At 37.0% G+C, this 25625-nt stretch overlaps 1 protein-coding gene across 1 annotated transcript in view; it reads right to left on the bottom strand.

Moving 5' to 3' along the window:
* TRAPPC9 (trafficking protein particle complex 9) overlaps nucleotides 1–25625 on the bottom strand; it is a 527812-nt gene that overhangs the window by 259045 nt on the left and 243142 nt on the right. Inside the window, exons 19-20 of the mRNA XM_009888180.1 lie at nucleotides 17871–18024; nucleotides 7365–7455 (exon numbers count right to left, since the gene is read on the bottom strand). Of these exons, the coding sequence (XP_009886482.1) occupies nucleotides 7365–7455; nucleotides 17871–18024 (245 nt within the window). The remainder of the gene's footprint in view (nucleotides 1–7364; nucleotides 7456–17870; nucleotides 18025–25625) is intronic.

Raw genomic sequence — 25625 nt, 5'->3', positions numbered from 1 at the left:
AACACTGCATTGACAACCTTAACAGTCTTTAAAAAATCTAGGCTGCACTTATTAACAGACAGTTTCTATTCAGTATACTCTTATGCCAACAGTTTCCCTACTTCAGCAAATTTTCTCCCCTCCTTGAGACCAGATCCTTTGATGGATTCCTGGAGATCAATCAACTCTTGATTTTGCTAAATTAAAGAACCGTGTCTTGGAGATACTGCAACTCAACTGTATTAGACGTCTAAGTAGTGAACAGAAAACTCACCTGCCAGATTTACTCAGCTTTTGACAACCGATCTAACTGTTCAGCATGGTATCTCCATAGAATAAACCCAACAATAAGTCTGCATACCTTGATCACCTCCAAAGCTTTACTTTTTTCTATTCTTGTTTGATGTGAGTTCTTCTATAAGAAGTTTCCCATGGAAGGTTTCATTAGAGACTTGGACAAACGTCACATACACCTTTCTTCATAGCTGAATTGCACTGGTAGCTCAGAGTAACAATCAAATCCTTTCCAATCGCTTCAGACAGCTGAACTTTTAGCATATTTCTCTGTTACTTTTCTCAGAACAGACTATATTTCATCCACTTCATTTAAGGTACTTTGGGTTTTGAGATTATCAAGAGATTATAAGAAATACATAGAGAGACTTTTGACCAAGACCTGTAGGGACAGGACAAGAGGCAAGGGTTTTACACTGAAAGGGGGGAGGTTTAGATTGCACATAAGGAAGAAACTCTTTACAATGAGGGTGGTGAGACAGCGGAACAAGTTGCCCTGTGGACGCCCTGTCATTGGAAGTGTTCACGGTCAGGTTGGACAGGGCTTTGAGCAACCCGGTCTAGTGTCCTAGATATCCCTGTCCATGGCAGGGGTTGAACTAGATGATCTTTGAAGGTCCCTTCCAACCCCAACCGTTCTATGATTCTGTATAAGAGCCTGATCTCTTCTTGGAGAGATGGTGGTGCTTATCTTTGAGCAATCAGCATATTTCATCAGTTTACTCCTCCTCCTTATATAAGCTTTCTTTTTTTCTTTTTTTACTAAGCAAAAATCACTAATGATTCACATTGGTGAAATTGGTCCTAGACCAATACTTAGACAACTCTGTTAGTATTTATTACTCCCTTTTCCCTCCCGTCTCTTGTAACTGCTTTGATAGAAATGCTGAACCTGCAGCTTCAGCTACCAGTTCTGTCAGAAATCTGAGATGAAGTAACCGCTGGCACTGCACCCAACCTGTCTCAAATTATCTGTCTTAACGTAAGAGGTTTTGTTAATTTATTTTCACTTTAAGGTGCTCTCTTTACTCTTAGCATCTTTTCTTTGAAATCACTACTGGTCCTGTTAGGTCTGAAACCCTTTCTCTACAAGTTTTTCCTCTCAGTTTAGAGTAACCAAGGCTTCAGTAGGAATTAGAAACAACAGCTGATTCAAAGCATATCACACAATAGCATGTTTTGACATGTGAGAACATTATTCTTGTGCCAGATGCCCTAGTTTTATCAAGTTAGTCCATTTTTTCAATGTATTACCCCAGTCCCTTAACACTTCCCCATAACTAAAGCATGTTGCTTGTTTGACATTGCCAAAATATCCTCCAAAACAGCGTGCACACAAGCTGTTAAGATATGAAAGTGTTCCCACCTCTCTTGCATCTTAAAAATAAAAATGAAAAACCTGAAGATTTTTCTAAATGAATGAGAAAGGTTGGTTATCTAGTAAAATCCATTTACCACCAGATTGCTCCTCAGTTTTTGTCTTCCTATGAATCGGACTCTACCCTATGGACAGCATAGTCTTGAGATTTTCTAGCTAACGCTCTTGGTTTCATCTTTCTAATGATGATAATGGCCAGTCTACTGTAATTCTAAAATAGAAATCATTAAAGAATATTTTAGTTTGATAAATGAACAGAATAACATTCATAAAAATTTTGAAAGGCAGATCTTCATATACCCTGCTGTTCTCTCTGTATTTCCAAGCTTATACTTCTATAACCCACATGCTCCTGTGGAGGGCCTATGAGGGGTTTGTTGATTAAAAGAGAAAGCAAAACCACTCCCTTACAGTTCCCCATTAAAACTATTCTTTGAACAAACATCCAAGACAACCTTGGAATTTCAAATACGGGGGAAGAGCAATATTGTAGGACTGCCCCGACTAAAGCAAAACTGTTAACAACGATCTGGCTCTTTTTAACTAGATCCTTGAGCACAACAAGACGTCGGGATGTCAAGACAGCATCCAAAACACAGGCTGAGAGATACATCATTTCTTCATCTACTCACTGACAGATACTTTAAAATATTTTCCTCTGTGTTCAGCATGCGATGATTTGACACTGCTGCAATCCCTAACAGTTAATCACATGAATTGTGGAAAGAAAGATTTAATTATAGTCTAAGGTCAGACTGGAAAATGCAAAATAAAATGGGTGAGTAGTTTCAGTAATTAATTTTAAGATCCATGAAATACATAAGCTGCGAAAATTGATTCTGATTTGGTGTTCTCTAAAACATACAACAAATTATTGAGATAATTTATTTTAAAAGTAGTACTTCCATAAGATGTTTTGTGAAACTTAACCAGACAGAACTTCCAAACAAGCTGTCAGGAACCACATGCACATAAAACACTGCAAAATACTTTTAAATCTACCTCTTCTATTGATGCCAACTACCTGTGAGGAACAATTTAAAACCACCCTTCAATTCTGGGGCTTTGAGTACGATATCGATGCAAGTAGACACACAATTTATTGTGAACCCACAACAAAATGTGTAGCATTCTCTACCTAGAAGTAAACAATTAAGACTTTGTTTAATAACTGTCACTTTTCTTAATTACGATCTGGAGAGCATTTGGCAACAGCATGGTTGGTTTTCCCTTCGATCCCACACTAGCAAATGAAACGTACTGCGTTGTGAAAAGGTATCCGTGATTAACTTAAAAGTTATAAACTGTCTTGAAATTCACGTTTATTATGAAGGAAGAAGTGAAGAATGAAGGAAATGAATGAATGAAATAAAAGAATGAATGACAACAAAATGCTATTTCTGGACTTTGCCAGTGGTGAAGTTTTACCAATGTATGGTTCTTCGAATATTACTGCAAATACAGTCTTTAAAGTTCATGTATAATTATTGTTTTTCCGTTATTCAGCTAGTTTCTACAGAGAAAGAAAAGCTAGGTATTTGCCCAATGTAGTAAAACATTTAGCACATTTAGATTTGTCTACAGTTCTAAATTCCTAAATCAAATTTCTCTAATACATCTTCACTCTTACACAGAGGAGGACCATCAGGAAAAGATGCCTTTATCTTGTGGTTGCCGGTAGTGAAGGAAGTTAATTTTATTTTGCTTTATGTAGGAGAATTTAAAATAAGTTTCTGTTGTGAAATATGTGTACAGCACGCAAAGTGGGGGGAACCTCTCGCTTAAGAGGTACTTCTCATTTGAATGTAGGAATACCCTGGCTCCAGTCTATTCCAGTCTATTGCAAACTCAGTCTATTTCAAGTTCAATAACAACATTTTCTGCATAGCATTTGTAGCTATGATAATTTGGCTATGAAATGCAGCAGAGTACCATCAAACTGGTAAGTGTTCGGTCTCAGAATTTTGCTCACTTGCAAAACTTAGCAACATAAATCAAATGAAGTTTGAAAAATTATCGCACAGCCAGCAACTACAAATGCCTCCATCTGATCATTTTCACATCTGACCCCAGAACTTGCACGACATACGCCTTTGAAGAGTCTTGGTTCTCCTCATTAAACTGTGCAGGCTATGTTTCCTTGATTTGATGATATTAATATATTCACCTTAAAACCACAGCTATTCCTACATTTGGTTTGTTGCCCAGCAGTAAAAAGAAAATATGACATAAATTTTAGAGAACATTGAACTTGGTGGCGTTGAGCAAGATTATGTTTTTCAATTACATGTGATTTACTAACCTGCCTAAGAGACAACTTCATTTTACAGAGGTGTCCTAAATCTTAAAATCAATTTTAACAACATATTAAGAAGTCTTACTCTAGCCTTTGACATATTTTCTTCTTTATGATTCCTCATGTTTTAAATACTTTTCCCTTCCCCAGTCATTTGATTATATGAAATCACAACCAACAGTGTTCACCAAGAGCCACGTTTTTTCCTCTATCTGACAACCTTCAGAGCTGACTTCTTATCCTCAAACCAAAACTTCAATGCCACTAACTTTTAATTCAACTCTTTGCCTTGCATTTAATGAAAAAAAAGACAGGATTGTCAAATTTACATAAAAAATTATTTCAATATGCTTTAATAATTTTAGAAATGTAATATTAACTCTAATATGAATTAAATATGCCAAATTTAAAAGGAATTTTTAAGTCCAGCTTTTATAAATTTGAACAAGAGCCAGTCATTTTTTTTAATCAAAACCATGTTAAATATTCATTCATGTTTCAGTGTGAGCACTTATAATAAAGTAAACCCTTCAATGTAACCATCCATACAGCAAAAGTCTTGAATAATCACAGAATCAATTTTATTGCATAACACTAAGGGAAAATTTTCAGCCAATATATGCAAAGATTATATTACAATGATGGCTAGTATTACAGGGTTCACATTAAAATGCCAGTTATTCTTAACATATAGAAAAGCCAAACTCAAAGCAAAGTAAGGCTGTGTCGACAGTGTTAAAGAGAAAAAATGTATCTGACACTACCATATTACAGTATTTTTAAAATAACTTCTTATCAATGACATCAAAATATTGGATGAGGCAGGACAAGGAAAAAAATTGTAGACTATTGCATTATTAATTATATATATTAAGATTATAGTTCTCTTTTTGTAGAAATGTTAACAGTCAGAGAATTTTTAAGGTAGCTTGCATAAGTTTATCTCATTATTGGTACTCACTACAGACCACTACCACTAAAAGACCCGATTCTGACATGATAGTTAAGGTCAATTACTTCAAAATATCAAGAAGAAAACCACAGGGAAAACAGAACTTGCCTTACATCTTAGATGATTTGAAACATATAACACTTTACCATGCTTATAGGTGTTGAATAGGAAATATATTCAGGCACCAAAAGACAATTTAAACTCCAAAAGACAATATGTCACATTGTCTAAATACTTGTGTACACACAAACACATGCATGCGTGCGCACACACTCTTGATTGTCCAGACATTCCAACAGTTCCTTATTACTCCCAACTACCAAACTAAAAAACCCAATCTTTTAATTCCTCCTCCATCCCACACATTAATAAAACCAAAATTAGCCTGTATTGCCATGATATGCTTTCTGGAGGGACCACAGTAGGTTTGCTCATGATGACTGCAGGTAAGGCAACGTGGCTACAACATTGTGAAACCAACCAGCAAAGAGTTAACTGCTGAATATTTGAAGTTATGGCTAATTAAAAGAAACTAAAATTTCTCCGTTGTTTTTAATTTTAATTTTTTGCTTCTGTTTTCAAGTAAAATCAGGCATTTAATCAAAATGTCCTTTTCAGTAATCTCCGCAATGAGCTACAGCTTCTACATGGACATATTTTTTTTTGTTAATACAAAAATATAACATATGCAACACTAATTTCAGATTGTGAAAATATTAGACAAAAAAAAATAAAGTAGATTTCTGCAAAACCAGTATTTTCTGCCACCAGAACTTTCCAAAATGAGATATCATATAGAAGTTGTGGCAAACCACATATTTGATATCCCTTTCCCTATTTTATTTAATGCAAAACTAAACATGTAGGCCATGATCTGCCAAGAGATTGTGCTTCAAAAGATGCTGCAGTTATGAGATGGAGAATATTAGAAAGTTTTGTCTCATGTTCATACATTCTGAAAACTAAAGTAACTGGGATTCTTTAACTGAATTAAGCAACAACCTGAGAAATTAACAACCTGAGAGGCAATCACATTTGATGGTAAATCAGTGCTACGTTCATGTTTTCCAACTACTGCATCAAAGCATCCATGAATATCACCATTCAGGCAGGAATACCAGACTCAATCCTATGACTCTAAAAGTCTCTGTTCCTAAGAAAACAGTGAAGTTTGGCATGAAAAGAAAATTAAAAGAAGAAAAAAAAATATTAGAAGAAAGTTTTCCTCCTTAAGGCTACCTCCCATGCAAAAGTGCCAAGCGAAAATTTCCCAACACAGAGCCCAGGTTACAAACATGTTGAAGGTCAATGGCACTCCGCCAAACTAAGATGACTCTCCAGTGACTTGTTTGAGCTCACAACACACATCTGACACAAAGGCACTCATTTTACAGATGAGGAACAATCACAGCCAAAGCCAGTCATACAAGCAAGTGCCACCAAATCCTTGAATCCTCTGAAGAACAGAGGCCAGATAAGCATGACTTCAGACAGATGGTTAAAGTTTGACATGTTTACAACAACTTTAAACCATTCTCAGTATTAATCTTCTCATCTGTAAACAAAGCGCTCACAAGTTTCAACATATGAGTTGAGGATGGTGCACATGCTTGGAAAAAACACAAGCATTTAAAAGAGTACACAAATACTAGAGTTCGGGGTCATTTTAGTTTTAATAGTTAGTGCAAACAAGAGCGATGGATCATTGTTGCTTAAAATTGGTCCTCTCTAAGTCATCAAAATTAATTAAATTAAGGAGGGTAGACTTAAATTTGCTTTAAAAGCAAAAGCTTTGAAAACGGTTTTCTTATGATCTGGGGACTTTTTCTGAAACTTATAACTGACAGAGAAGTGTTGGGGATAAAACATCCCACGTTCCAAAGCCTCTGAACAAGCCTTGTTAAGAACCTCAGACAGAAGTCACATTATTATGACTCTTCAAAATTAATTAATTCAGTATTTCTTCATGGGAACATCATTCTAAATGCAAAATTAAGAGAAATTGTTCTTCCTCACTACACAGAGTAACAACTTTTTTCTGTATCTAACAAGTTAGCAATGCAAATGTCTAGATCATGATAAGAAATACACCACAAAGTATATTACAGTTCCGTATGAAAATATTTTAGAGGAATTACTTTAAAAACACACACTATCCGGCAAAGGGAAAATTAAGTAGCAGCCACCTCTCATACAACACTACTAGGATTGCAAATTACAGGAAAAAGTGCGCACTCAGGTTTCATATTTAATACCACTGAACAGTGATTCTCAAAATAAAATAGATATCAATTTTACATTTATCTTCACCTAAGTAAAATATCTAAAGGAAAATAAAATTCCTAGCAAATTCTCCTGTATCATACATTATCAGTAAATGAAAACATTATCATTCTCATGCTGCTAAAAATTACAGGCCAGTACATCCTCTAAATTGATCATCAATAGATTTTGACATTACTCACCCCACTGGAGAGGAGCCAACTGTAGATGCTCCAGGACCAGTTGATTAAGAACGCCTTCCACACTTGCTTCTCCTTCACGCTTCAAGGAAGGGTAAATTGGAATTAAGGAAAATTTTGTTTTCAGAGGGAAAAAGAGCACGTAATATGTAAAACTTTTATTATTGCAAATCAAAACTGCAAGCTAGAGATTCATTAAATGTTAATATTACATATTTGGTTTATTAACCCATGAATTGGCTAACAATAATAATTAGAGCAGGTGATATCTTCGGATTATAAAAATTTAATTCCACTGAGGGGTGTTAAATATGAAGACACAAAGGTAAAATGTACCTGAACCACAGTAAAACACAAGGGGGAAAAAAGCCTGGAAGCTGTAAAAAAGCCAACTGTAACTACGTGCTGCAGCATCAGAACTCAAAATGACAAATTAAAGAGCAATCAGAAAACAAAAAGGATAAAAATTAATAGGGCAATATAAAACAGAACAAATGTGGGCTAGGATGGCTTTGAACACTGGCTTGGTACTGGTTCCATGGAGGTACAGGGATGTTAGACAATGCAGTGACAGTGTCATTATCGAGGGCAAACATCATACCAGCATCGCCCAGGCACATAACCTGCAAGCTTCCCCTTCGACTCACTCCTGTATGAGCTCGGTAACAAGCTCAGACTGAAACGAGAAAAAATTTGGAAATAGTTCGTAGTCTAAGGACAGTGAAGCACTGAAATAAACTGTCGGGAAAAGCAGAATTTTGGTTTTTAGAGGGCTTCAAAACAGGTTATGAAAGTGCTAATATAAAAGCTTAGGCAATATTCAATCTAAAACAATGATAGTATTTTCCATTTGAACAAATTAATAATAATTTCACATGTGATGCATCAACCAAGATAATATGTATCGGTAACAGGAAGAGCACTGGATTTCTTTTTTCAAATTCCCTGACTTCAGAAAGCCACAAAGGGTTTCGAAGCCCATGCAAACATTAGCATTGTCTTGAATTTGGCCAAATCTGCATCCACTGGCTTTTTGTACAATTTTGTACCGCGATCCCCTGTCTCAGGTAGGTTGGGAAGAAGAAGTGGAGGTGGAGCTAGCACGGCTCCTTTCAGGATGCACATACAGCCTATGAGCATCTGTGCACTTACACCGGAACCCCTCTGGCAACACTTCTATGGGCTGTACTGCCCGGCTCATGCCTGCCCAGAACGGGAACATCACACAGAAACAAAATTCAAGAGAGAGGCAGGATTCTCTCCGCGACTTAAAAACACTCCTTTCCCAACTTTGTAATCTTCAAATGAAACCACCATAGATGAAGTGTTGTCCCATCATAATTAAGGGCTAAGCTCCCAGCAAGATCGATGAAGGTTTCAACCGACGACTCCAAAGTACTAGAAATATCTTCCTCAAAAATAGATTAAAAACAAAATAGAAGAATATCTGATCTTTTAAAAACAGCTCCCAAATGTGATCAGTCTTTTTTCTGCAAAACTCTGGAACGACAGGCAAATCATCTGACTGATAAAGTATGTTCTCATCTGTGCCATTTAAAAGAAAATTAACAAGTACTGCGGATAACTAATTTCTACCACAGGACATAATTTTACAGGCTCTCCAGGAGATTTAAAAAAAAAAAAGTCTTGAAACCTCAGATCAAAATGAGATCTAACAATTAGTGATTGAGACTCAAGAGCTCAAGGAGATGACAGAAGAGGAAAATCAATACATTGTATAGCATTCTCACATTATTTTTTTTTAAATATCCTCATTATGCCCTGAAAAATGTCTTAAAATGTCTTTTTTTCCTAAAAGGACTACAACTGCAGAATTCACAAACTCCAAGGAGTATGAAAGCTGTAAACACCATTAAAGAAAAGCACCTATTTGGAAAACTGAAGGCAGCGGAATACCACCTTAGGAAAAGATTGCTGCTGAAAAATAAGACCCAGGACACCAGCACAGCAGAATAATTTCCATAAACCAAACTATAGGACGGAGAACACATAATTTGGATTACTTTATAGACACGGCAGATAAATAATTCTGTTATCACATCTTTAATGTAAGGAATATAACTGAGAGAAAACTAATTAAAAGGCAGTATTTAAAAGAAGTTTTAAAACAGAGTGGCTGCCATTAACTGTAACGTTAAACTAACTTAACTGTAATTTACTTACAACTGGCTCACAGTGGTGCCTGGAATATTACAAATTTTTACTACTTAAAGCTCCATGGAAAGCTTAATGTCTCAGATACCATTATAAAATTACTATAAAATAGGTGATTCTCCATCCTTTATCATTGGCAAATGCTATCAAAGCAGATCCACGTATTCATAAGGAAAAACACATTTTGCCATTTCAAATTCAACAGAGCTACAGATTATTTGCGAAACGAACTGCTTCTTAGATTGGGCGCAAAAAAGTATGCATAGCTATTTCTCAACTGATAAAAAATGATATACCTACACTGCTTAAATCATGTGTCCAGTTTTGCTTCCCCAGTTCAAAACACTGAAGTACAGGATAAAGTTCCCTGGAGGGTTACCAAGATAATTAGAGAGCTGGAGCACATAACATACAAAAGGGAGTTGAAAGAAGAGGGTTTGTTTGGTCTTGAGAGGAGAAGAAAGCCTAAGGAGATGTTTTATTCCTGTCTGTTATAGTAGGAGGGTAGAGAGAAGATGGAGGCAGACTTTTCTTGGAGGAGCACAGTAACACAAAGAGGGCCAATGGACACAAGTTGCAGGGCAGGGTGTTATACCAGACCTGAACAGGTTCCTTCCACACAAGTTGCAGGGCAGGGTGTTATACCAGACCTGAACAGGTTCCTTCCAACCTAAATTATTCTACAGTCCATGTAACCTCGCCGTCTTCAGCTTACTCCCTGGAAGACCTGGCAGTGCCCATGGCGTTCAGTGCTGCCCCATAGGTATGGCAAAACAGACTCAAACATACCGTTAAATGCCTACGTTGCAGAAACTGATTTACAAAACACGCTTTCCCCTGCCAGCGAATCCCAAAAGTACTTAGTTCAAGCAGTACCTAAAATCTTGTCCTCAGAGTATCCAGTCCAGCATAAGCTCTGCTACCAAGCAGGCTCCAAGCCAAAAATCACTCAAGTTGACAGAGACGCTCAGTATAGTTGGTATAGTCTCACCATTCCTAATGGACGCAAACAGCACTGAATTTCAGCTCATTGATCTTTGTCTCCTGATGGTATATCAGGCAATTATATAAAAAGCAAACTGAACATTGTAGCAAACTCATAGCTTTGGAGAGGAAAAGTAACCAAAATAAGCAGTAATAAAATGTCAGAGGAAAAAGAGAGAAAAGTTTGACTCAAAACTTTGCCTGTTTTCTAAGACAAGAATTTAGATGTCAATTAAAGAAAAGCAGTTGGAACAGGGGGTGCCAATATACCCTTCCATTCTTAGCTCAGAGTACCTGATAAAAGCAAAAGCACAAGAACTAGAATTTAAAATTCATGGGAAAAAAAAAGCACAGATAAACAGAAGTCCAGACTACTAAACTTCAGTTTGACCTTGTAGGATCTATGTACTTCACCAAACCTCCAAACATTTTGCTGAAATCTCACTGTGGTTACAAAACTACTATTCCATAGGAGTCAGGCTCTTAGACGCCTTTGTTGACTCAGGCCTCACTTCCAACAGCCAAATCTCTGTTATTAACAACACACGCACCAGCCAGGACGGAAACAGTTGACTTCCAGTTTCCAGTGCAACTGTTCACATTTGGCAGCTCAAGACATTTTCATTTGCACAACCAAATGAGTTTCAACGGCCGCCTTGGAGCCAAGGAGCACACAACCACCAGGTGCTGTTTAAAAAAAAATAAAACCCCAAATCTAATTTTTCACAGTAGATACCTTTATTTCACCTTTCTTTAGCAACAGATTATATATGACACAAACTGTTTCATTCCAAAAACCTGAATGACAGTCAAATGAACTAGTTATTTCCCCAAGGAAAACTTTGGTCTTTTATACTGTCTTGATTGTCTAGCGTGTAGCTGAGTACCCACAATTATAACACAGCACGTTAACTAAAACTTACTCCTTAAAATGACAACAGATTTTAAAAAATGGTGTTGATCTTATAGTTACTCCTGTTTTTTCTCTCTATGCAGCATTCCCCATCTTGCATCCTTCTAAAAAGATTTATTTTCAATAACATATTTCCCAGTTCCTTTGCAGATAAATACAGGTGGAAGCATGCACACAATCATAAACAAATTAGCAAATGTTCATAAATAAAAGTTATACTAATGAAAAAGAAATTTAAATGATTAATGATCACAGTTTACTTATAGCAGTAGTCTTAGAAATATTTTAAGCTTTCTGCTTGATTATTATTGTGGTACTTTATTATTAAAATTTTAAAATTTTTTAAATTACATGCAGTTATTGAGGTTCTTAAATAATAGTTACTTTTGCAAACAACTGTTGATGCTGAGAAGCTGCCTGGAAATGTAAAGCTCCATCCAACTAAAGTATTTCTAAGGAAACCTTTGCTGATGTACAAAAGCTTCACAACATGCAATATTCTCATAACTGAAGATTCATAATTGTGAGCAAGATGAAGTCATCAAAAGATGAATAGACAAACAGAAAAGTAAATTTCAATAACAGTTATCAGTGGTTTGCTGTCAAGCCCAGACAGCACATCAAATGAGATGACTCAAGGTTCTGTCCGATACATAATAATTTCAAAACCCTGATTGGCTACTTAGATGACGAAATACAAAAGCATTCATAAAATTTATGTATTTGGAAAAGATGTCACTATTCACAAACCTAATAAATGAGTGGAACTTATGAAGATCGCTTAGATGAAATTCAGTGAAGAAAAGTTCCAAGTATCATTCTGGAGGGAATCAACAAGCCTATAAATGGAAGTTGGGAATAATAATTATTCAGTCTGTTATGCTGGACCACATGCAAAAGAAATCAATCATACATGGGACACTCGCAAAAGAAGTCAAGAATATTTCTCAGAGCAAACATTGTATCTGACACATGGAAGGTAAAGCTTCTATTCTATAAGAAACCTCACCTGAAGTATTGCTTCCAGCTTTGGATCCCACATATCGAGACAAATATAGCTATACAGCAGAACATCAGCAGCAACATGACTGAAAGAAAATGTGCTTTGAAAAAAAGTTGGCAATTACGTTTAAATATAGAAAAGAAAAAAACAGAGGAAAGGACACAGAATATAATTTCAAAAATATAAGAAAACATTGCAAATAGGACAGGCTTCATATAAGTCACAGAAATTACTGCTGAAGTAAGAAAAAAGTGTCTAAGTATTAGAAAAGTTAAAAATGGAACATTGTATTTAAGGTGGCACTGGAAGTCTCATTTTTTAAAGGCTGTTAGGACCAGGTTTAGAATATGTTCAAGAAAATTACTTCAAAAATGTAATAGTCTCATTTCACTGAAATAGCAATTCTTTCACAGTACATTAGAAAATTTCTCTGGCAGCAATCAAACCTGGGGAGAGCAGGAGACTGGGGGAGGAAAAGGAGTTTGGTTTTCAGCAGTCATTCTCTTACGCAGCCCACTGTGAGGCTACACAAATCACAGAATAATTTATATTGAAAGGCAATTCCGGAGCCACTGTCCAACCCTGTGCCCAAAGCACAGAAAATATTGAAATTGCATCAGGTTGTTCAAGGTCTTGTCCAGAATTTTTCAATATCTTTAAAGACATGAATTTTACAGCACTTTTCAACAACCTGTTTCACTATTTGAGCACCCTCCTTGTGAAAAGGATTTTTCCTAGTACCTAACTGGAATTTACCTGGCTGCAACTTGCTACAGCCACCTCGTGATATGCCTTGCTTGAAGAGACAGATGTACCTTGTTGACTACTGCAACTCTTGGACTTTGACAAGGTTGCCCCTGGAGGTCCATCAGCTCTCCTGCACCCCTCTGCTCCTGTGGGCCGCCCCCTGCTCCTGTACAATTCTGCCTAACAGTTCCCCAAAGTCTCCTCTCCTGAAGTCCAGAGTCATTATCGCTCTACTTGACTCCCTCACTTGCCTTGGGATATTAAACTCCACCATCTCGGGGCGAATGGAGCCAAGGCTGCCATCAAACCTCACCCCTCTAACTGGATCTTCATCATTTTCCAGTAGCAGATCCCACACAGCAGATGCCAAATCAAGCCATCCAGCACCTGTATACAAAAAGCGTCCTTTAAAGTATTCCAGAAATCTCCTAATCTGCATTTCATAGAATCATAGAATGGTTTATGTTGGAAGGGACCTTGAAGATCACTGAGTTCCAACCCCCCTGCCATGGGCAGGCACACCTCCGACTAGACCAGGTTGCCCAAGGCCACGTCCAGCCTGGCCTTGAACACCTCCATGGGGCCTCAACAACCTCTCTGGGCAACCTGTTCCAGTGCCTCACCACCCTCAAAGTGAAAAATTTCTTCCTAATGTTTAATCTAAACCTGTCCTCTTCCAGTTTATAGCCATTCCCCCTCGTCCTGTCACTACATGCCCTAGAAAAATTCCTTCCCCAGCTCTCCTGTAGGCCCCCTTTAGGTACTGGAAGGCGGCAATAAGATCTCCCCCGAGCCTTCTCTTCTCCAGGCTGAACAGCCCCAACTCTCTCAGCCTCTCATTTGGAAGACTTGTTTCAGTTGTTAAAGGAAAAGTCCATCCAGCTTTGTTTCTTGAGTGGTCTCTAACAAACGCACGCCTCATCACTCTGTTGGACTCCTCTGTCCTTGATCCAAAAGCTTTCAATTGTCCCGTCCCTCATTTCCTAATGATCCCCCATGCACTTCAGCCATCCTTCACACAGAGCAGAACAACCCCTCATCATCATCTCTGCCCACCCTTCCTAAATAACCCATACCCACCTGCCAGCACACCCTGCTCACACAAACTACCCACTGTCTCTGAAATGCCGATGACATCAGAGCTCTGAAAACGTACACTGACCTCTAATTCCTCCTCCACCTGCTTTTGCAAGTTCAGGGGTAAGCATCTGACATGGGCTCTCAATCACACCTCAAGGTTGATTTGGTGATCCTAACCCATCGCATTCTCCTGCCCACACTTCCCCCTTCTTGCACTGCTCTACAGGCTTTAGGGTCCATCCTGCAAAGTACCACGTTTAAAGCTAGACTCACTAGACAAGTGAGTCACTAGGCCAGGCAAGTCTGCTGGCAAAGATGTTCTTATCTCACTTCATCGTAAGAGTGACAAGAAGCACCCAGAGCTAGAGGAGGGGGACAGACTCTTCATTAAGCAGCAGCAAGAGTTATGACAAACTAAAACAGATATTAAATTGAAGCATAAATAACTTCTTGATGCTCTCTACAAAAAATTCCTTCTGTCATCTGAACATTGATAGATCTTTGTTTATTCTTTTAAAAATTAGGATCACCTGCGTGTGACCAAATTCTCTGAAATAATTCTGAACCTATTTGAATTTCTGAAGTCAAAATGTAGATGGCACAAATCAATGGAATCCTCTGAAGAGTAATAATCTACAGTGGGTCTAACACAGAGCATGTCAACGCCACAAAGAGAAGTTTAACCTGTCCTTCATCTTCCACATGGGGAACATGATGTTTCTTTACTCAACATTTTGACGAAGTCAGGTACAAAGTGTCAGCAAAAAGATGAAAATCTTAGAGCACTTAGCAACAGACACAGCACTCTAGAAACTTTAAAGGACACTTAGTACAGATGCCTTGATCCACTGCTCAGAATGCATAAAAGGACCCTGAAGAAAATATAAATTTTGTTTAAAAATATTTAGAAAATATGAAGGAAGCATAATTTGAAAATATTAGCCACCTTAATACTACATATGCTCTGTCTGTTCAAATCCTGTGTTAAAACAAACCCCAGTTGTTAAGTTGATATCAGCTGCCACCTAACAGATGCTAAAAAAACAAGACAGCATGTTCTTAATTTAAATGATCTCAATACACTTATAATCTCAAAGATACACTAAATTACATTACTCCAGAATTTTTCATAACTGAAAAAGCATGGCAGTAAGCTTTCTCCTAAGAAGGTCTATTTTCCTAATAATTTTCATTCTATCAAAAATGTACAAAGGTTGAATTGAACAATGTGCTGCATTGTCTTTACCTCCTGCCTTCAGCCTTCCAAGTATATGAAAATCGATCAAGTTTTACAACACTTTCACAAATGAAGCACTGAAAATCTCATCACTTGACACCCTGAATATTTCAACGGATAAAGCCATGGCAAATGGACTTTCCATACTGGAAAATGCATCTGGTGCTCCTCAAGACATACAGATATAACCTGAAATCCGCAACCTTTGAGAACTATTTTTGGCCCTCACAGGATTCTCATATAACTTTTCACTGCAGTCAATGTAGTCCACACACTTAAAATTTGAAGCCTTTGTTTATGTGATGGTTTCATATGGCATCAACCAATAAAGTAAGAATTAAAAGAATCGCAAGCTAAATAATACAGCCCTTCCTTTGTAAACAATATAAGATTACTTACAACAAAATTGCCTGCACTGTGTTCTCTAAAATAGACATTCCGCTTCTCATGCATGTACTTAGCAGAGAAAGGTTAGCTGGAGAGCTCCAAGTAGCTCAAAGATGGTAGATACCAAAGAGATCACTTGGTCTTACCATTCAAAAGACTTTAGCAAAAATGCCTTCTCTAGTAAGAAATATAAGCAACTATATACCGGTGTATTTTTGCAAATACTTTTTATCTCTTGGCTGCATTTAGGCTGGCTTCTGAAGGAAAACAAATCTTATGCCGTTAAGCCATCCATCCATCTCTCCATGTGTCTGTCCGTCAGTATGTCTGAAACAAACTCCGCTGGGCGGTGTCAAATACTCTGGCGGGAGGACAGATGTATCAAACAATGTTTCGCAAACTTAGCAGAAATGAGAGCATAATATTTTTTTTAGTGGTTCACATCTAAATGTTGCCGTAAGAAATAAAAAGGATGAGAAAGACCAACTCTAGTTGGGACATGAAATCTGCAAAACAATGTACACGTTTCTTCAAGAATTTTTAAACACACATGTCATTCATTGCCTTTCATTAGAATAATTTTAGTTGTAGAAACAAACATTCATAACAAAGCTTAAACACACAGAAACTAATGCTTGCACTGAATTTAATGCACAGAATTCATGGATTATTCTATTGGTTTTCTAAGGTACTGACTTACATGTCAGCCATGATAATTTTGGTATCAAAATTGGGTTTAAATACAGAATAAAGAATGGATATAAACAGTGTTGCTCAGCAACAGAAATGAATGAGGATGTATTTTTACACCCTGACAGAATTATTACAACTATGCATTCAATTCCAGCATAAGAATTCAACTATGCTATCAAAGAATATTTATATCTTTCCATAACACAGACATTTTCTAAGTGAGTTCTGGTTAAATATTGACATTTTTGCATAAACGGAACTCTTTCTGATATGTTGCTTAGGGAGCCTGGATGGAACCAGGCACTAGGATTATGTCTCAAGTCTTGCCTTTGACAAATCTTGTGCAGCTAATTTAATAATAAAGCAATGAAAAATCATTTCAGATCACTAGATAAAAGTACAATTAAATGTACAAAAAGACGTCACTAAAGATAAACCATGATTTGATTGCCACTCTTCTCTCCTTTCCTCCTTTCCCCACCCACCATCTCGCAAATTGGAGGATGATCTGAGTGAAAAATATAAATCTCTTAGAAGATACTGCTTATCCACGCATGGCTTGGGGGGCTGTTGGCTGCCCAGAACGTTTCCCTGATGAAAATCATAAAAAAATGTATTTCCGACAAGCCAAGCACAAGGTTTTTTATGGAAATCATGAAATTTACAGCAACACCATTGGTTTATTTTAACTCTAAACTGAATGTAATCTCTTATTAATAATCATAAGGCAATATTTTGCTGCATTTAGAATGATTATGGGGATTTTATGTTTAGGATGACTAAGTCATCATGCAAGTCCTTTCTCAGCCTTAAAAAGGCCACTCAAGATTAGATTAAGTTACTAAATTTGTAAAGAGGACTTGGAAATAAATTATTCTAATACATTCTGATTTGCTCAAATTTAATTAAATATATGAAAACACTCTAAAACCAGCTTCATGTATTTCGTTATAATTAGGTTACTTGGTGTGGGGGAGAATAGAAAAATTTGACCCTATAAAACTACTATTCATCAATCCTAACTATACTTCCTTAGTTCCCTAAAAGTTGGGAAAAACACACAGTTTGTGGCAGGCTCAATGACTCATAAAAAGCCATTATAGTAAGATCCAAGCATCATCTAAATAATATACAGCACAATTAACCTTAAACAGTCTATAATTATGATAAGCTTCATAGTTCTAATTACTCTTCAGTAACACTGCTATAAAGCGAGTTGAATTATAAAATAAAACGTGTCATAGGGCATCTATTTATATATTTTTAAAGCAAGTATTTGTGAAAGGATATAATTTTCCAGCAAATATCCAGCTTGCTGTTAATCTCCAGACCTTTTGCTTGTTGCCTTTCTTCTTCCAGCTGCTTTGTATTCGCAAAGTGTGTCCCATCAGCAGGGGATTCTGGGAAGCTCTCAAAATTGAACTTGTCAACTTGGATAGCCATACTGTAGCAGAGGGAAAAGAAAGAGAAAAAACACAGGATTTTTACTATAACAATTTTACAGATATTACTTCTGCAGAAAAGGCAGACCACTGTGAAACCAAGCACGAGAATACCGGTTTATTTGTCTCGGTGGCATCTAGTCAGTATGTTAATGATATATATGCCATATGATTTATGCTACTGAAAATGCAAGTCTAAGTCTATTAAAGATGGTAAGATTTTTTAGAAATCATCAATCAACATCTTAATGCCTTTGTGAGTGGTACACAAGACATCTGTTCTGCAGTTGCAACCAGTTGACCTTATTGTGGTTCTGCAGAGGTTCATCTGCCGTCACTTTTGGTATGTAAATGCTCCTGGTGTGCTTAAGACTTGCTGGAAAAAAAACAAGAAGACTGGGCCAAATGCTGATGAACATACTATTTAAAGTAGTCTATTAATCCCAACCTATACACAAGTGAAGCAAAATATTTTATAGAAAAGTGTCTCCTGTAGTACACAGTCACGCTTACAGAGCCACATGCACTTCATTGGTTTTATGAGCCAAATTCTTAAATTTTCCTTTAAAATTTCCTTACAAAACTCAGGAAGGAAAGACAAAATCACCACAGGACTTGGGCCTAAATGTGGCCCTTGTCTTTTTCTTCGAGAAGATACTTGCCTCTTGCTTAATGAATCTTCATGAATTACAGGCAATATTAATTTCAATATCATAGTATAATTCATTGGTAGTAAATGGTTAAATAATTGTTTTATTAAATGTACAGAAGGCATAAAAGCAAATTAAATTAAATATATTACACTATAATGCATACTAAGTACTTATATGTTAAACTAGAATCACTAATCTAATATAAAAGGGAATTTAGACCAGCTCACATCACATGAAATGTGGTTATAGCAGATCTAATATACTGTGCTGCCAAAACAGCTTTAATTTCCTGAATCATCTGAACTAGAAAAATAATTAGGGAAGAATTAAAATATATTGCTCTTGAGATGACTTTGCACTTAAGGAAAACAGAAGAGCATGCAACAGCTTTGAAAACCATTCGTGATTAAATGCAACCACAATCTAAGAAGGGGTATGGGAAGGGCATGTCACAAAAAAACCAGGATTACTATTACTCCTTTATCTATTTCTACACATAAAGAGGGAAACATATTCTATAAATGGTGCAAAAAGGAAAACACTAGGAACAAAAGTCAACAAGAAAGGGCTTTGAAATCCCCCCAGACCTGAAGAGATTTTCTATATTAGCATTAATTTCAGAGAATTTTGACCCTAGAAGAAACTGGGAGAAAATACACAGCAATTACATGAACAAGGAATACTCCAGAGTTTATGAAGTTTACTGGGGAAAGATGAATTCAAATAGGCCCATCACGCTTCACCCTGAGGAAAACCCGACATCTCAGGAGACGTTCTTAATGTTCCAAAACTACCTTCATCTTTAAAAAGTACAAATACAGCACTGAGACAAAGGTGGCACGAGTACCGCTTCTGTAAGGTACCTCTTTTGCAGACAGCATCTTTGCTGATCTTCACATTTACAAATCAAAAAAGGCAGAGGAATTAATCTATTCCTCTCTAAGGGGTGTTCATTTGCATGCAAAGACCATCCCATGCTGGGCATATAAAAAAGCTAACATGAGCTACAGAAGTCCATCACAGTGACTGCAGGAGTCAAGCCAGAAATAAAGAATGTAATGAAAACCACCTAGATAGAAACTGTAGAGTGGATTTTTTAAAAAATATCAGGCCTGAAACTATGACTAACAACATCAGTCCTTACTGGCACTGAAGTATGACTTGATTCTGCAAATGCCGGGTGAGTTTCCTGGATTTTGCCTGGGCAATGAGTGTGGAAGACAGAGACGCGACTGGAACATTACAAAATCATTTTTGCCTTTGTTTCCGAGGTTATTTCATCACTCTGTGGTACATGAGCAGATGCAAACCCAGCACTCGATTTCTAGTATACACACAGTACTGCTTAAATTCTCACATAAATACTTATAGTTAGTTACCCGTAGTCATAGTTCGACAACAAATTACCTTAGTTCCGAACAGTCAAACATATTTAGAGTCCTTCTCCCAACGGATCTGGGAAACAGCTCTCATCTAATTATTGCGCCACACTTTTCTAAGTGAATGATATATTAGAAAAACATTCCTGCCTAACAATATTTAATATTTAATTGAGGGCATTCAGATTGCATTCTTCTGTTAATGGATCATTACTGGCAATATGGTAATTTTTTTTCTGGAAATTAAATATGCATGTAAGCACTTCTTACCCCAACAGTCTACAATAAATCCACGCCAGCTTCAGCAATACAGCCTAGATTACTCTTAACAACAGTTCTTTGTACAGTTGTGTTTGAAACAACTTTTGTTAAGCTCCAGGGTACAGAAAACTTTAGTAAATAGGACTCCTAGTACTCAGAACCTCTACTAATTATTCAAATTTTTTAACCATGTTTTTATTTATACTGTGTATACCGTATTGAGCAGTGACACCTCATGTCCCATCAGAAGATCCAAAACCACCCCCAATGACATACTTGCCAGCTAGAAAGTGAAGAGGTCTGAGTAAAAGAGAACTGGAGAAAAAAAAATCACACAAAACTGTATTACGGATACAGCAGTAGGCAGAATATATGAAAGCAACAGAGATAAAATAAAATTTTTCAAGACTATAGTTACACTCAAAGTAAAGCATGACAAAATTAAATCCCAGCTCTTTTTCTTAAACATATACGCCTTTTATCATCAGTATTCCGCTTCCTCTTGCACTAAAAATATTCGTATTGAGTTTCGTCTCTGCATTTTTTATCAATACTGTTGCTCCACTATTTATTCCTCAGCCTATGGAATGTGTAGTAAAGTGGAAGGCTTTACATAGAAATCAAAACAGAAAATAAATACCGTAACCTAAATCAGTCACTCATCCTTCAAAATTTACCCCTACACAAACAGTGCTTCTTCGCTTCCCTTCCAACATGCTGATTTCTCCCATCTCAAAGACGCATTTCACCAAAGAGGTATTCACGAAGGGACCAACGATTCCCAGGGCCGAGTGACTGCAGGAGAAAACGGATAAACTGGACATTGGGTTACAATTGTCAACTAAACCATGATTTTTCAATTTTTAAGTGATCTGTAGAGATCACGTGGGCTTTACCCTAAAAGACACCGAAGGCAGTGAAAGGCAACCTCTTGAACATCACCCAACTTTGTCACCGTGCTGCGCATCAAAATAATGAAGCTGAAATGTATTTTAGCTGTAAAAGTCTCCACTTAAATTACTGAAGTAATCTGCAGTTACTTTACAACCTATGTTTCCATCTCAAGTTCTCTGACCCTCTTTTCTCCCCAAATTTGTTCTTGTTTGTGGTAATAAAAAAGAATCCATAGGATCTATATAGAAAGAAGTAAAAAAAAGACAATTCAGATTGAAACAGGCATTCAATTTATTACAAACGGCTTCGATAACGATGGCTCACGCTGAGCAAGAGTAACACAGTACCTTGCCCTACACAGTAATTACGTATCAGGAAAAACACAAAAGATCTTAAAACACTAAAGTTTAAACATATACTTGTTTCAGGGAAAAGGACCAGAATTTCATTTGAACCTTCTTTTGCCTCGTGGGTACCTATCCAAATCTCCTACAAGTAGAGTTTTCAATAAATCATGAGATATTTGTATAATACACTGCATTATGTAAAAGTATTTAATAGCCAATCTTGCATACACAAGCCAGGTTTTGTTTCTCTCTGGCTAACCTTGCTTGTGCAGGAGGAGGGATAAAGTGACAACAGTTTTCATGAATAATGAAACAATCGTCGTTATAAAACTACTGGGTTTTGTCATGAAACGAGCCCAAGCCGTTGTGACAGCTACTCAGACAACCAAGCATCGTTACAGGGATGCAAATTATTCAAATACAAATTAAGGGAACGAAGAGGAAAAGGTCAGCTCATTGGCAATGCTGATGATACCTCTGCACAGTATCATCTCACGTCACCTGTCAGGATGACTTACAGGGAAAAAAATGACAAACTTTCTGGTGGTGCAGCAGACATTTCAATGACAGTTTATCCAAAGTCCTATTAAAAGTAACAGTACAGAATTATTAAAGACACCGGACAGATCATTTCACCACTTCTCAAAAAATGAGTTTACTTGACTGGAAATATTACTCTGTCCTGACAACAAAACGCACGGCAGAAAGGAGTTTGTATCGAGAAAAAAAACCCGTCCTTTAAATGGCATCATGAGTATTCCTGAGCCAGCGCCTTGCACATCCCTCTTTCCTAGAGCACTGCCAGTTAAAATTAAGCAATGCTGACAGTTTCACAGACGTAGCAAGTAGCAGATAAAATTAATAGGTGAAAACTTCAGCACGGGAGTGGAGTATTGCCTGCAGTGCTATAAACTCCTGCCCTTGCTCCTGGCAGGACCAGCAGGTCCCAGGCGTAGCCTCACCCCAGGGACGCATCTCGGCTCTGTTGATGTCCTCCTCTCATATAAAAGGATGAATCTATAAAGTGAAATTAAGTATGTCACACTCTCCAAGTAAAACCGGGTTCAAAGTAGGCATGGTATTAAAAGAACAGCAGCAATCTGGTTAACATAACTAGATTTCGTCTTTCATTAACTAAATAAAATACTGCTGCTTAGGTTGGAAGAATAAAATCTAGAGTTAGTCCTTATTCAATTATCTTTAGGAAGAAACGATATCACAGGAACCCAAAAACTCTTCTTCATGCATAACCACCTCTTTAAATACTATCATCCACAGATGAGTTTGCAAGCTGCTTCCATAATGAAGCTGAAAGGAGGCAGTTGGAGACTTTATTCAGTATTATGCCTCCTGTTCATCCTCCTTTCTTATATTATGTAGACAGTAGGGACACAGAGCCAGACCGTATTGCCACTACTTATGCAAAATGCTTATGTATATGAATAATCCCTGTACAGTCAATGACTTTAAATTTCAGGAAAAGCTAGAAGTGAGGATGATACTCTTGTTCTCACTTTCACAAGGGAAAAAAAAATGCATAAAGACAAGCCGACTTTAAAAAAAGAAATTTCACCTGATTCTTCCGTTGTGTGATCTTAGTGATAACATTTTTATAATACCATGTTTCAGGTACACATAATTCCACCCTAAATATTGCAGCTGATATAAAAATGGTAGAGTAGTGCCCCCCCAGTATACAATAACTTATAGGCAAAGAGCGACCTCAAGAATCAAATGTCTTGTGACATGAATACGTATGTGTCACTAGATGAAAATGAGACAGTAAAGTAACTCACATTAACACATATCTCATGTTTACTTCTAATTATTTCTCTGCTTTACAAGTGCAATCTATATTTCATTCACTACGATAAAATACAACTATAAAAATAAGCGGCTCAAGCGACTCATAAGTAATGCTCTCTCCTCCTGGCCTAAAACTGACTTCATAAAGAAAACGGATTGCTTTAATATCTGAACTATGCAAAGCAAAAGATAAATTTTTCCATTAATCTGGCAAAGGTCAATTAAATTAAAAAATTTGCATTCAGAACTTAATTATTTATTTAAAATAATTGAAGAGGAGATAAAAGTCCAACTATAGTGCTGAAGTCTGTAAAATTCAACAGCTTATACTTATCTGATCCACAATATTTCAGATGATAAAAAGTTAAACTAATTCCACTGTACATAATGTAATATTTGAAAATAGGACAGTGTTAAGAGATAGCTACAGAAATCTTTGGTTTAAATGAGATTATGCTATGCACACTGAGAATTGGGCTTTTTAATTCGTAACTCCAAATCTGAAAAGCATAAACTGGAAACGAAGAGGCATAACAATTAGCTTCAACTTGCATCTTTTTTTCACTTGCCCATTTAAATAATTTGGACTTCTACGGCAATCATCTTGCAGCAAAGCTGTCAGCTACTTAAGGAAACAAGAAATTTAAAATAAAAATAATAATGGTAATAGCCTACTCTATAAATACACCGATTTCTATAGGGGGTATAAGAGAATAATAATCAATAGTCATTCACTCCACTAGGAAATCTAGAAAAGCCTAAGCATGATAGTACTTGAAGATTAAGTTGAATATCCTCCCTTTATTTATCGCAGCTGAACTATGCAAGGAATGTAATCCTGTCATTATCCAAAATAATGCCATGTTGTACCTCCTACCTCTCTCTCAGCAGAATATTAATAATCAGAGAAATAAATTTGAAAAGGTATATATTCACATTCAGTTGCTCATTTATATAATTCAATATTGCCTTTACAAGGCACAAAGCTCAAAAGAAAACACACGTAAATTAAAAACATGGAATTTTGTGCCAGATATAACAAACAAGACCAAAAAACCTCATTCTATAGTCATGCCTAGTCATTATTCCAGCGCTCTCAGTCTCCTCAAGAAAAGATTGGGAAGATTGCCCACCCCAAAGAACAAAGAAAAAAACACAGCAGAATAAGGCAAGCAACTCTGGTACGTTCAGAGCACCTTTTGCAGGCAGCCTCAAGTGGAGGAACCAGGCACTCACCTGCTCCAGCCCTTATCTTCCTTCTGACTCTGCACACACCTCGCATCAGGGAACACGGGACAGAAAAACCAAGTGCCTTTGCTTTTGGAACACTCCAAAGAAAGGTAAGGAGCACTGCGGTCAGGAATCACCATCACATCACTTCACAGCATGGTCTGCGTCCTGTCCCAACACCGATGGCTGTTGCTGGTCCCAGGGCACAGTGGTGTGGTACACGTGGAGTTGGGTCTCTGTAGTACCTACGTAGGACACCAAGACCCTCAGAGGGGTCTCACAGCCTCTTGCACATGATAAACCTGGAGCATCAACTCACTTTCTCTTCAGAGAAAAAGCTTAAAAATCCCCAATAAATCATGCAACTGAGGGCAGTGCTCCTTCTTTAAAGGAATATGACCATAACATGTTGCACATACCTGAAAGGTTTTCTTCAGAGAAGATACCGAGATCCAAGTCAAAACCAAACTCAAGAACGCTCAAAACTGAACAGTGCTCAAAGCTCCAGGAAAGCCCATACAACTGAGAAATCATTCACACCTGAAGCAGTCCATCTCAGTGATTACGCCAGAGGAAATGAAGTGATGTAGAGCTTTACATACAAATTTTCCATAAAGGAAGCGGTTCAAACATTTTTGGGAAAATGATAGGATGCATGAATGCTCAGTGTGCAAGTATACCCATTTTGCCACAGACTGTCACCTCAAGATGCAAATAGACTTTACATTCACAGTGAATTATTAATTTGCAATCTACTTGCTTGTCTTCTTTTTTATAGACAAAAATAACATTTGCCCTTTTCCCAGAGCACTGCAGTTGAAGTCCACCTTGAGATGTTTTAGTGTGGTAACCAAATTCTCTTCCAAGTTACTGTTTTCCCAGACAATTTCTTTTCCTAGATGTATAACCTGTATATTTCTATCACACATATGACCCTTCACATTATCTGGATTTCTTAAAAAAACAATAGCTGTTCAGCACACTCCTTGGTAAGTTCCTTGAAGAGTCTTATATTTAAGTTAGTCCAGTCCAC

Source organism: Charadrius vociferus, unplaced genomic scaffold, assembly GCF_000708025.1.
Source record: "Charadrius vociferus isolate BGI_N301 unplaced genomic scaffold, ASM70802v2 scaffold276, whole genome shotgun sequence".
In the NCBI taxonomy this organism is placed as follows: Eukaryota; Metazoa; Chordata; class Aves; order Charadriiformes; family Charadriidae; genus Charadrius; species Charadrius vociferus.
Note: the sequence above shows the minus strand (reverse complement) of the source record. Positions and strands in the feature narration are given on the sequence as shown.